Source organism: Paramisgurnus dabryanus, chromosome 17 (genome assembly GCF_030506205.2).
Source record: "Paramisgurnus dabryanus chromosome 17, PD_genome_1.1, whole genome shotgun sequence".
Taxonomy (NCBI): Eukaryota; Metazoa; Chordata; class Actinopteri; order Cypriniformes; family Cobitidae; genus Paramisgurnus; species Paramisgurnus dabryanus.
In genome coordinates this window covers 9,468,439-9,482,338 of record NC_133353.1, presented here as the reverse complement: position 1 = coordinate 9,482,338, position 13,900 = coordinate 9,468,439, and the positions used below count along the sequence as shown (strand labels likewise).

The 13,900-nt window shown below is 37.8% G+C and overlaps 1 protein-coding gene across 1 annotated transcript in view; it reads right to left on the bottom strand.

The window, feature by feature from the left end:
* dnajc17 (DnaJ (Hsp40) homolog, subfamily C, member 17) overlaps nt 1–12,803 on the bottom strand; it is a 35,472-nt gene extending 22,669 nt beyond the window's left edge. Inside the window, exons 1-9 of the mRNA XM_065255234.2 lie at nt 12,624–12,803; nt 9,957–10,026; nt 6,795–6,853; nt 6,605–6,692; nt 6,429–6,505; nt 4,555–4,654; nt 3,989–4,038; nt 3,325–3,402; nt 1,923–2,003 (exon numbers count right to left, since the gene is read on the bottom strand). Of these exons, the coding sequence (XP_065111306.1) occupies nt 1,923–2,003; nt 3,325–3,402; nt 3,989–4,038; nt 4,555–4,654; nt 6,429–6,505; nt 6,605–6,692; nt 6,795–6,853; nt 9,957–10,026; nt 12,624–12,701 (681 nt within the window). The 5' untranslated portion in view covers nt 12,702–12,803. The remainder of the gene's footprint in view (nt 1–1,922; nt 2,004–3,324; nt 3,403–3,988; nt 4,039–4,554; nt 4,655–6,428; nt 6,506–6,604; nt 6,693–6,794; nt 6,854–9,956; nt 10,027–12,623) is intronic.
* Nucleotides 12,804–13,900: the final 1,097 nt, after the last annotated feature.

The window sequence follows — 13,900 nt, the reverse complement described above, 5'->3', positions numbered from 1 at the left end:
AACATTCATTACATAAAACACTGTTCCTGTAAAAGGAGGCTAAACCCAAAAAAAGAGATACATTAGTTACACACTGTTAAAGATATTGTGAGTGAGCAAAAATCATCACCATACTGCTCTAGTGTTCAAAATGGTTGTCAAGCAATAAAAGTAAAAAGCGTAAAAATGTCATCTAAAGATCATTTATGTCTGTAACACAAGCGTTGCACGTCAACAACACGTCTGTCTCAATGATGACCCATCATTTACCCATACAGCTAATGACTGTGGCCATGTAGTCCAACCCAAAACAGTAACAATCCCTAAACGACAGCGCCCAAATCTCAGACAGTCAGCAGGTCGGAGCAACACCAATGGTTATGATTTACATTAAACACTAATGATCAGATGATCACACCAGGGCTCGCAAAATTGCTAGCCCGACTCCCTGGGGCTATTGTGGCTTACAGGCGGGCTACCAATGCATCTCCATCCTGCCCGTTGGCCTATCTTGATTTATAGAGAGGAAAAATATATATAAATGCTTTTGCATTCTCTCACCGATTTGTTTGGGTAATTGTGGTGTATGTAATTTATGCATTCGTGTTTGAAACCGTGCTCGCGTATACTTTCACTTTTCAGTTGCGATTTTCATTTCCTGTTATTATTCTGTTTTGACACAATTAATACAACACTACTGAACTGATGACGTTTATCAGTTAATCCTATTTTACAAAACCGATAACCGATGCTTGATAATGGGAAATGCTTTTATATCGGGGAAAATATCGGGGAAGAGAATTGCAAAAAAAGGCTACAGTATGTGACTCCATGCAGAACTCGCTCTTAAAGCGACAGTAGCCCCTATTTTTCTGATTGAAAACATTATTCAATCTGTAACTGGAAAAACATTATATGATCCAAATTGTGAGTTTTGTGACCCATTAAACCACTATTAAATGGAGAGTATATCCACACTGCAAAAAATGATTTTCAAGAAAAATGTTCTTAGTATTTTTGTCTTGTTTTCAGTAAAAATATCTAAAAATTCTTAAATTAAGATGCTTTTCTTGATGAGCAAAACGACCTGAGAAGATAAGTCTAGTTTTTAGACCAAAAATATCAAATTTAAGTGATTTTGTGCATAAAACAAGCAAAAAATCTGCCAATGGGGTAAGCAAAAAAATCTTAAACATTTTTCTTAAACACTAAATTCAAGACAAATTCAAGAAAAACATTTACACCACTGGCAGATTTGTTTGCTTATTTTATGCACAAAATTTTTTTTCTAAAAACTAGACTTATCTTCTTGGGTCGTTTTGCTCATCAGGAAAGCACTTCTTAATTTAAGAATTTTTAGATATTTTTACTGAAAACAAGACAAAAATACTAAGAATTTTTTTTCTTGAAAATCATTTTTTGCAGTGCAGTGTGGAGATGAGCATGAACATTTGTTTGTTAAAAAACAACAAACACACGAATAACACGAATAGCAGAGCAAAAATATTGTGGATAGTGGCCCTATAAGCTTTGTATTGGCAAAATTTGGCCCATTCAATGAGTTAGTTAAATTTCAGTTCAGTTATAAGCAAATATTTGTATTAAAGATTGTAATTTGATTTATTTTATGTATTATTTGTGTTTTGATAGATGTTTTGTCTCAATATTCTACATTAAAAGTAATGTTTGATTTTATTCTGGCTACTTGCATTCATTTCAGGCTACAAAAAACTGAAGAGTGCCTGCACAAAGGGCAACCAGGGACTTTGAAATTTTCAATTTAATTAAAAGAAAAAAGTATTACAGTACTGAGACAAATGGTAAGAGGGATTTGAGGGCACCACCTTAAAATTGATAAAAGTCTTAATTTAAAATAAACATAGGCATGTTTACAATGAGATGAAACCAATATGTGAACAATATAACAGATAAGAAATACTTACAGCCGATTTAACTGTGGCAAACTCAATGACAGCACTGCCGGTCTTCTTACTGGAGATTAAAATGTTCAACACGTCTCCATACTGCAGAACAAATCATACAACACAACAGTCAGTAGATATATTTAAGATACGCATTTTATTTTTGTTCGGGGCCATGAGAAACCCTGGACCTGATGAGAATGTGTTCAAGAACTAGTCAGTATGTTTGAGGAATGTTTTGCTAATGGTGGGATTCACAGGGTTGATGGGACTGAAATCAGCCGTTCTTCATCTCCAGACGCTTGCCAGAATGAATTTACATCAGGAATTCAGTATTTGACCTTCAACCCTCAGAGAGAAGAATGAAGTTCAGACTGACCAAAGCCTTAACCACTTTAAAACATCATAACACCGACCCGATACAGTCTGTTCCTTCTTCTGAGGAACATGCGGGGGAGTCCATGATGGCAGGATTTTGGGGTGAAGTGTTCATTTAATCCATTAGCGTTTAGTTGGAAAAGACATTTCTGAGAATTTGAGGTCCCTGAGAATCTGTTTTATCGCTGTCTGAGAATGTATTTGACTTTCAGAAGTAGTTTGACTTGCCAACGGTGACACAGCAGCCAGAGAGTCCCAATGGAGGCCTATTTTATATATCCAAGCATTTCTAAAGCTTACTTAGGCCTTGACCCGCGTTGGCAAAAGGCCGTACGCGGTAGACGTAAGACTCGAGGAGGCCAAAACACACACGGTTCAGCTCTCGCCGGAGTCTTTACATCAACTGTACTTGACGTTTCCAATCGCTCGCTTAATGTGATACTCAGCGCCCACTTCGCTTCCGTAACAGTGCTGGATTTTTACGAGTTGTTTACGCCAATGCCGACCAATAGAGATGTGCGTGTAGAAGGACAATTGACTGAAACGAGAGTGGCGGTGTTGCCAACAGATTCTGGACAGGGGGCGTCGGTGTACGAGGTGTGCAAGTGCGTGCCATCGATTGCATGTGAAGAGCAGATTTCCTCGCAGATCTCCAGACGGCACTAAACGTGTCCGTGAAGCAGGGCAGTAACGGTGGCCTGCGCCGCTTTAAGAGGGCACTGCGCGGCCCGCGGCGTTTTGCTCTGCTACAAAACTTAATGGGGCTCACACACGGGGGGGAAATAAAAACTTTTTAATAGCTGATGTCATGCAAAGCCGAGACCCGCGGCGCTGGACACCAGACTGCTCTCATTAAGAACACAAAACTGTTTATTCACACACGAGGTCACTTTCTCACACCACTTTAAAACAACCTAACCTGGACTGGATAGACCTCCATGATGGCTCAGATTAAACCTAATGACCTTTAATCCGACCTGGACAGAAACACTGGGTCTATAAAACCAAATCTCCTGAAAACTAATGAATGTAAATACTTTCTCACCTTCTGAAAGAGGTTTTGAAGACACTCTTGAGAATATCCTGCATTGCTTGCATCATCTTTTTTACATTTCCACTTTAACTGAGAAATAAACAGAAAGCGTGAAAACCTGATTGTTTAGCTCTGAATAAAAGCACAAATAAAAGGAAAGATGAAATCTCACAATCCTAAAAAATTCACATCCTGTAAAAAGATTTTTACTACAATAACTTAATTTTCCCCTTGTCTTTCTGGGGTGAAATGCAATCTTGATTCTGTCTCCTTTGGCATCAATTTAGTATGAACAAAATGTAATGAGAAACAGCAAAGAATCAGAGCTTTCATCTGAGCGTCTCCTATGAGAGTTAAGAAATAAAAACAATAATCTATAGATACGTCTGAAGCACAGATCTCTAAAGACAAACGCTGATGTAACACACCGTACATCACCACAGAACTTATACTGATGTTTATTGTTTCTAAAAGAGCAGACAAAGGTGAAGTGAATTCATCAGGCGTGTTTAGATTAAATGCACTAACACATTAGCTAATGTCTTTTATTAAGATTCACAGAAACATCGCATAAGACACCTGGACGTATACAGTTCGGTACGTTCACATTATCTCATTAAGTATTTAATATGAGATGGTTGTGATAACAGTGATTTATTATCAGCTAATCTTATACCTTCAGTTTAGGAGTCACATTACTGCTGTTCTTCCATCCTGATGACGAGTCTGTGAAGACAGAATAAAGGATATAAAAGAGAGAGAGAGAGATGAGTTCAACAGTCTTACAGGACACTCGACTCGTCTTCTCAGCTCAGGTATAAGACAGACAGACAGACAGACAGACAGACAGACGGCTGTCAGAGGTCATTTAGCACACAGATACGGTCACTGTCGCTTTCTATTCAAGTTAAGAGTAGAAGAGGGATTGTTTCCAGCACGTCTCCTCACCGCAGACATTCTGACGGACCCCTGAGGGCCCCACTAGCGTGCAAACGCTCCAGTCTGAAAGAGGTGAGCCTGGTTTCACAGCTCACGCCAAGACCTCCCTCACTCTCACGCACACATGCGCACGCACACACATGCACACACACGCACACAAGTGCACACGCACACACAAAAGTGCACACGCACACACAATCATTCACTTCTCCTTTATTCTATATATATATATATATATATATATATCATCCTCAAACTCTGCATGTGTGTGTGTGTGTGTGTGTGTGTGTGTGTATAAATTACCTGTGTTTGTGTTAGTGTTCGTCTCTCTCTGGATCTGCTCTCGCACGAGTCTCTGCTGTTCTTGAAGTTCTCTTGAACCTTCTTCCCTCAGACGTGCGATCTAGAATAGACAAACAATCACACAACTTATATTCAACGAATCATGATCTTTAAATCAATAACATGATGACCGGCCATTGAATTATTCATAAATAATTATAATTTAAAGGAACAGTATGTAGGAATTTTTTATCAATGAATCATAAAATGGCCCTGCTATGTCACTAGACATTAAGAAATCATTTTCATTTCAAATACTTATATCACTGACAACAGTGGTCCGGTCAGGATATTGTCATTTAAAAAGTGGAGTTGCAGCCCTCAACTGATGTTTGTGTTGTCATGTTGTGTATTGGCCACCAGTTGTGTGATTGCAGTACCAGTTTTAGCCACAAGTTTTGTGATTGCAATACCAGTTTTGGCCACAATCCTACATACTGGTCCTTTAAAAAATTATGCATTATTTTCAGATAATTCAAAGGAGTCAATTATTCCTCTTATATAAGCATTCAACAGACCCGTGGTATAATCTAACATAACTGTGTTGAGCCGTTTCACCAACAGTTTTTTCTTTATTTCTTAACGTCATTCTAGCATCTGTGGCTATATTTAATTAATCCATACACACTTAAAGTCTAAACTTAAGACATTCTTATTTAACAAAGCATTCACATAAAATATCCAGTAAATGTACCTATCCCGCAATAGCTAGTTTGTCCAGAACAAAGCATTCACATAACTCATCTGGGTAATATACTTATGCCGCAATAGTTAGCCTGTCTGGAACCGAAGCGAATTTTAAACCACAATACCGTATGACACTTGCATTACATGCGAACGGCCCCTACGCTAATAGGATTCTGTTTCTCTCTCCCTGTCTCGTCCTCGACCCCGAGGACAATGAGACAAACAGACCCAGTTCTTGCTGCTGTGAAGGTCATCGCACCACTGATCTACTGGCTGTCCTTCAACGTGATCCCCAGCCAATGCCTGACCAACGACCACCAGCTGAACCAGTTTAATCCGCCTACTCGTTTCATATCCCTATCGTGTTATATATATATAAATATATATGTATCTTTTTCAAGGGTTTTTTCAAACCCTGGAGTCAGCTAACATTGGCTTAACTTAGCACTTTCCTGTATATGTAACATTATTACTATACTCGCTTGTACGGTTTATTATTAGCCGCTGTATTCTGCTTCATATATTATATATCGATTATTCTGTGTTTTCCCCTACATCTTTTCATGTAAAGCTGCTTTGAAACAATTAACAATTAATAATGTGTTCTGTTTTTAGATTCATGACGCGACACTTCTCGTCTGTTGTGTGACCCCCTTAAGATATCCACAGAAACTCTACACATCAAACATCGACCGGCTGAGACCACAACAGCTCAATGTGTTGACATTACTGCAGTTTTAGGACAGAAGTGCAGACACGTTCCAAGTAAATGAACTTATAAACAACATTTATCAACATCATTATTAAATATCAAAAGAAGCTGAACGCTTCACAGAGTCAGAAACTAAATTCAGGAAATGTAATCTTTCCACATGAAAAGAGCAGCGAGTGAATAGTAATGAACTTCTTTAGTTCTGCTGGTAGAGCATGACGCAAGCAACAGTAAGGTCATGGGCTCGAGTCCCAGACAATACTCAAAAAACTGGCACCGCACATAGCGTTGAATAAGTCACCTCAGCGAGAAACAGACGGAGAGATGTAATATTCTTAATATGAAACACTGCTCTGGACTCAAACCTGAACATTAATGTGCAAGAAGCCCAGAACTTCTGATTGCTTCCATTTAACAGTAATGAAAAGCATCTTACCTCCTCTTCTAACGTACGGCTAATTTTGACTTCTTCGGTTTTCTGAGTCTCTGCCTCTTTCTCACGTGTCTCCAAATCTACACATAACACAAACACAGACGACAGAAATGTTACGTGATATAAAGGAACGTGTGTGAGGTCATCGCTGTGAAGCAGAATGAGGAAGAGCAGCTGACCGAGTTTGATCTTCTTCCTCTTGTCGTCTAGTTTTCGGTTTCTTTCCTCAGCTTGTTTTTTAGCAGCGCAGATCTTGTCGTAGGCAGCCTGAGAGAACAGAAGTGATGAAGGTGTCGGTGAATGAGATACAGATGAACATGACAGTAATGATGCACGGATGCGTATCGATAAATGAAATGTGATTCTTACCCTGGCAGCAGCGTCTGTCAAAACCTCCAAAGCCTGAGAGAGCTGATGGAAGAGTTCAGCTGTACAAGACAAATAAACAAACTCATTTTACTCAAACAGCTACAGCAAGAAAAAGATCTCAAGGTCTACATCAAAACTAACTAATCCACCAGCGAGTGACATTAACACTGCAAAAAATGACTTTCTTGGTATTTTTGTCTTGTTTTCAGTACAAATATCGAACATTTTTTTAAATCAAGATACATTTTCTTAAGTAACTTTTTTTCATAAATGATTTGTAAAATTAGGAGTTTAAGATAAAAGTTCAAGATTTTTTTCTTACCCCATTTGCACATTTTTTGCTTTAAGCACAAATTCCCTTACATTTGATGTTTTGTTTTTGTTTTTTTGTCCAAAAAAACGACTTATTTTCTTAGGTCATTTTGCTCATCAAGAAAATACATCTTGATTTAATAATTTTTAGATATTTGTTCCTTACAATAAAACTAAAATATTAAGTAAGAAAGTCATTTTTTTCAGTGAAGCTATTATTTAACAAATTTGACTATTTCGCTTCAAACGTGCAATCAAAACCTCCACTTCTGAAAGAATATCCACATTTTAAACAAGGCGTAGTAAACAGTTTCAAAGTGACTAAAGATTTCACTGGCCCCAATAAAAAAATGTCACATATTAAAAAATAATAATTCAAAAGTCAAATATAATTGTATACATATACAACAGACATGTTCCAACGAAAAAAGGCTCCCAACTTTTCTGCTTTACCTGTAAACTGACAGCAAATTGTGCAAAATATTACATCATTTCTTTTGCCGTGATTTACCCAAGTAAATGTCTTCTTCAAAGATGTTAAATAATATACATTGATGAAAATATATTTTAGTGAGTGAGGGTGAAGCACTGGCCCGATCGGTCAAGTGACAATGCTTTTTACTGATCCGAACGTCTCTTACGCTTGCCCCGGGCCACCGGGAAGTCCTTTATGTTGACCCCTGGATGTACATTTATATGATTTATTCCAGCAGTTTCAAGCTAATCTTTGTATCATTTACTAAATAGGATTTAGAAAGTGATAAGTTATTAAATACTTTTTGGAGAGAGTAATTTCTTGTACAGTACAGTAATCTTATCACATGATTGAAGATGTAATTAGTTGCTAGTAATTAATTCATAACTTTTTTGAGTAACTTTCCCAACACTTGCTCACGAGAGACCCAAGTTTAAATATGATCTACAGTTTCCCAATCCCACACGATTTATTAACAGTCACTCCTTGCTGTCATTTCTGAACAAAGGTAAAGGCTAAAACATTCAGTAAACCTCCTTTAACCGGGTAAACTCTTGCAGCTCGACAACTGAAATCCGACATACGCGTGCTGTCGTTCACCCAATTTGACTTCTCTGAAAACTTGTTTAACGGATTCTTCCAATTCTGGGAATGATGAGATTTGAAGCTAAAATATTTGATGAATGTCTTATGTGTGTCAATATCATCTTTTCTTTGGTGGAGGTGGCGTTTAGCACTTTATTTTCAGTATGTGTGTTCCCTGTGATCAAACCCATGCTGTATTAACTGAACTACATGACTCCATGTGGGCAGCACATAAACCCTCTTGTTCTTCAATTTCAAAAGCCCAAGGAAAGTCTTTACCAGGTATATTTTTGTAATGTTTCTCTCCTCTCTATCCTGTTAGCGAACACATTTCCTGAATTAAAGCAGGGTGCCAGCAGTCTCACGAAAGCCGCTCCCACTAATGATACCCTGCTGATTTCCTCCATGTAAACTTGGGGGTCCCTTGCTGCACCCCCACAGGACCGCATGAGCAATCAAAGCAATCACACACTGTGGACCTCTAATGACTCACGGATGGCTGAAGAGCTCCTGCTCTCCACTAACAAGCTTCTGCAAGCTCCGGTTTCACCCCCAAAAGAACCCACGGTCACAGAGAGGGCCCACGTCAAGCCCGGGGCTCCGGTTTCACGCTACCTGCGTGATTATAACAGAGCTCGTGTGTGAACGCCGGGCAGCTCGCTGGATCGTCACGCGAGCAGGTTTCGTGACCCGGGACGTTGGCCTCCGTCTCACCCCCCGTGCAGACTTCAGCTCGTGCGAGGGAATAAACGGGCGCATGTGCGTCTGCATATCCCGCAGTCGTATCCTCTTTCATTTCATGGGAGGCGAAGCTTCTCCACTATTCCGCGTTTCCCATTTTTGACTAAATCAGGAATTGTGAAATTCATCCAGAGACCGCAGAAAAAATTTCCTTTTCAAAACACATGCAACTCTCTCCAAAGGTGCACGCTGTGTTTGTCCTGACACGGACTGATTTTCCCAGCATTGATTATGTACATGTTTCTGTGTAGGCCTTAAGAAAAGCCACATGCTGGAGATTGTAGGATTTGTCGAGCGCTGTTGTAGCCCTGAGCGTTTGTGAAACGCTGGCCCGGGCAAACGCTACAGCTTGGCTTTACACTGGGTTTCATAGTGAGGAGAGATCATTTTGTCACAGTGCCCTGCATCTGTCTGTCTTGTGTATGAATTACATTCACACATCTCAGAAGAGGACAATGGTGACATTGAGTTTGTGTAAGTTCACAGACGTCTAAAGGCCAGAGAGATCAGTCTCTATTAACCAAGGAAAACTTTATTTTTGTGGCACATAATCAATGCCAACCTGTATAAACATTTCTGATGGGTCATATAATAGAAATGTCTTTGTTCTTTTGAAATGAAAAGTTCTCACAGTAAAGTAAACTTTAGTTATGGTTATTAAGACACAAGCACCCATCAACAGATATTTACTATTCAGTGGGAACTAAACCACTGAGCTCAGCCAATCATTACAGAGATCATTTGCAGGGACGTTAAGCAAACCGACTGTTTAATTGTAAACGGAGAGGGTGGAAATGGTTAAAATGTTTTATGCAAGCACCTTGATTAACATGAATGAACTTTATATTCATGCATAGCATATGGCAGATACTTTTATCCAACTTCTGACTTATAATGCATTACGAGGTATGCATTTTTTATGAGTATGTGTGTTTCCCTGGGTTCAAACCCATGACCTTATGCACTGAGCTATATAGGAGCACAATGAACGAATGCACCGTTAATGCATGCATGAAGTAAATAATACACAAAGATGAAACTCCACCCACCAGCTTTAGGATTGTCTGGGTTTTTGTCCGGGTGACAGGATAACGCTCTCTGTCTGTACGCTTTCTTGATCTGTAAAACAGCAAAAATAAATCACGTTTTGAGTTTCGTGCACACATGACCACAAATAAACATCAGGACCCTTAAATCCATTTTATTATCAAATGCTTTTTGACGCCGTGCCCAAGCCACTGTGTGTTTCTTTGCATTTAATATCTCTTTAATATTTCAGATTCTCTGTTGTGTTTGGTGCAGCTATTACATAAAAAGTTATTGCACAAACTTTTACACAAGACAAAGCAAAGCCGGACCCACCGTTTCCTGGAAAGCATAACCCATTGGGGATGTTTTATAACAATAGATGGTGGTAACATTCACCGCAAGCCTGAAAATTTAGAGATGTCCGGGCCAAGTGCTCGTCTTAAATCACAGCGCACACATTACTGTCAAACTGCACACGCATCATCCGGCACAAAACTAAAACCTGCATCTGCCAGCAAATTTCAAACATGACTTGCATTTTAGAATAACACGCACTGGAGTATGTGTACATTCTGTACGAGACCTCGGTCAGAAATCTGTTTTCACCATAAACTCCCAGGAGTCTTTGGGAATGTGGGCCGCAAGTCTCGTTGGCCGAGTTCACGACTGTGTTTTTCATTAGATGATGTCTACTGCTGCTGACAGACGTCTCACAGGAGACAAAGACTCAAACTTGCTTTGGCATCATCTCACTAATACCTTATTAAAGCCTCAGTCAGCTGGGCTCTGCCGGTGCACTTTCACGCCTTTACAGCGACACATCAACAGTATTAACCCTGACATTGGTGCTAAATTGATCTCTATAGAAGATGGTATGAAATCAGCAGGAGCACAGCTGACTAATGTTTGTTTAAGAGACACTGTGAACACTGATATACTTTAAATAAAACAACAAACACAAGAATGATTCCTAAAAACATCTTCAGATGTGTGACTGCACATTGCTGAATGGCTGGCAGATACAGCAGGGGTGAGCGCTGCAGGCCACAAACTAACGTGGGGTTAATTGTAACACGACTACTTTATATATTTCTACAGAGTCAAGCAATCTCTGCTTTTGGTCTTTTTCTCTTGCTGTCAGAAGATCTCCTGTCAATTTGTTAAAGATTTTATGTGTTTTGGTTAAGATATTGATAAAGAGTGTTGGAGGCATGAAAGTAAATTTCTTCATCTTAAGTTTTTATTTTTATTTCTGAGTTGGGTGTGTAAGTCATCAAATCCAACCGTATATTATTTTACCTAAAACATAACATCCATGAAACATGTCAACAACTCCTAGTAACTGATAGCTGGGATTGAAAAAAAATTACACAGCGGGGTTAGTTGTTACATTTAGTAGTTAGGATTTAGTTGTAAATACTATTCATCAAAATGATAACTGTTAATACAATATCAGGGGAAATAACTCACTATTTTGATTATTTTTTGTCTAAAAACTATTTATATGCATTGATGTATAATAGACGAATGATTAAATGAAGGATCATGGATTGATGAATGTGTGGATATCTATCTATTAAAGGCAGATATATAAACAATATCCACCTTTAGTATATCGACAGAATTTGATTGACTTATTTGTGTTTAAACAAAATTTTCTAGAGGTGTAACAACAAACCCTCTGTTTGTTACAATGAAGCTCACCTATGGGAAAATGTTTGCCCTCCTTACACTTTATGTGTAATTGTAGGATAACGGTAGATCACACAAACAAACTTTAAGTGTTCATTTGTAGCAGAGATGTGTGTGGTGATTTTGTGAAAAATGATTCATATAACTTAAATATTTTTTGAAAGACAGAGACAAAGCCCAAAAGTGTTACTTCTCCCCTAATGACTTTATACAACTGTTGGCAAAATGTTAAATGTTTCTTCATTTGTAAGTCGCTTTGAATGTGTCTGCTAAATGAATAAATGTAAATGTATTTTAGCCTATTTTATACTATGGCAGATGAAAAAACTATTTGAGTGCAAAAGACAAAACTCAAGCTTTCTGCTTCAACATGAGATTCCTGTAAGAATATTAAACCACAATACAACAACACCAGGGCTGAGTTTATAAAACATCAATGTAAAACTCATCATCATTTCTTTGGCATCAACGCCACCTACTGGTCATGAACTTCATTACAACCCTGAATTTCCAGTAGATTATTTACAGATAATAATGTGTTAGGAAAATTGTGTTGATTAAAACAAAACACAGTAATTTAGTAATTACGTAATTTATTGGTCTTATTAAAACCATTATTGATTATTGGCTTCTAACATCAGTCATCAGATCAGATGATAATACTGTTAGTTAATGTTAATCAATAGACTATAATAATCCTCAAAACAGATAAAAGTGAAAACCTGCTCTCATTATGAGCATGTTATACACAATGTAAAACTCTTTACATGAAATAGACGAACCAGAAATGCATTCATTTAAAGAGATTCTGTGACATCTATTACGGTACATAACAGTTATATAGATTCTCAAATGTATAACAAAGAAACATCCCCTCTTTCACCTGAACTTGTTATAAAGGTGAGATTAAAGTAAATGTGTCCTTGAATCAAATAAAAGGCATTAATGAGATAAGAATGATTATGAATACTGTGATGTGTGCAGCTGAGACGCACCTGTTTCTGTGTAGCTACAGATTCAACACCCAATAACGCGTAAAGATCCATCTGTAAAAGCTCTTTTGTTGACGCCATGCTTTTATTTGGTTGTGAAAATAAAACTGTGATGATAATAAAGCTCTTGAGATGTTTAGCATGGGTTTGTGAACTTCTTCAGTGTGATTTTAAAGCGACAGATATCAACACATTAAAACTGCACAGCGCCACCTGCAGTGTCGGATGAACTGATGAATTCGCTGTCATTGCTTTATAACGTGACGTTACATAATTATACGCATACCTGTACATATAAAATAACCACAAGCACGTATTCGGTTTCATGTTATGGATAGATTGTTAAAATAAATACGTGTGCATATAAGATAAATTGCACAACAGTCTCTACGAAGACTGTGCTTTTCAGTTTATCCCTATAAAGATGCACTAAAATATTTATGCTAAGTGCACTTAGATTGTTTGCTCTGTTGGTAGTTGGCAAGTAATGCATTAGAAATTTAATTTACAGCATGCTGTAGCCATTCTTACAGTGAAGCATATTAAAAAAACCTTCATCTCAATAATAATAATACCTTAGTTATCTGTTCAATAACTATTATTACATTGTTATATCATGCTTGTCTCACTCTGATCATGATGTTCTTCTGTCTGAATCAGAGGATCTGGAGTGAACCTCACCCAAGACAAGTATGCATGACACATAAATGTCTCTAGATACATGTGCAATAGCAGTTTTCAATGCAAAAGTTCTTATCATGCACATTGACAACATTTCTTTCTTTCAAAATTTAGGAGATTATGCTCTGTGAAATTAGACTTTTGGAGTTGTCTTGGAGTGTTGAAATATTTTTAAAGTTTTAGATATTTAATAATATTAATTTAATATTGAGCATATATTTTATTATTTAACCTATACTGAATTAAAAATGGAAATATCTCTGAAATATTTATTGGTGCATAATGCCTCTGTTTCTAAATAAAGTATATACTGCACAGAATAAGGTAGTAAGCCACAATATTTGTATTATGATTTTTCCCTACTGAAAAAACTGCTAAAACCAGCTTAAGCTTTGTAGCAATCTGGTCTAGCTGTGTTTTGGTCACTTTTTAAGCTGGTATAGCAGGACTTAGCTGGTGAGGCCCAGCTTTGCCAGGCTGGGAGGACCAGTTTAAACCAGCTTCTGTTGGTCTTAGCTGCATTTTTCAGTAGTAATTTGTACTAGTAAATATAGCCATTATTGTAGTTACTGTTTTCCACAATGCAATGCACTCACTAC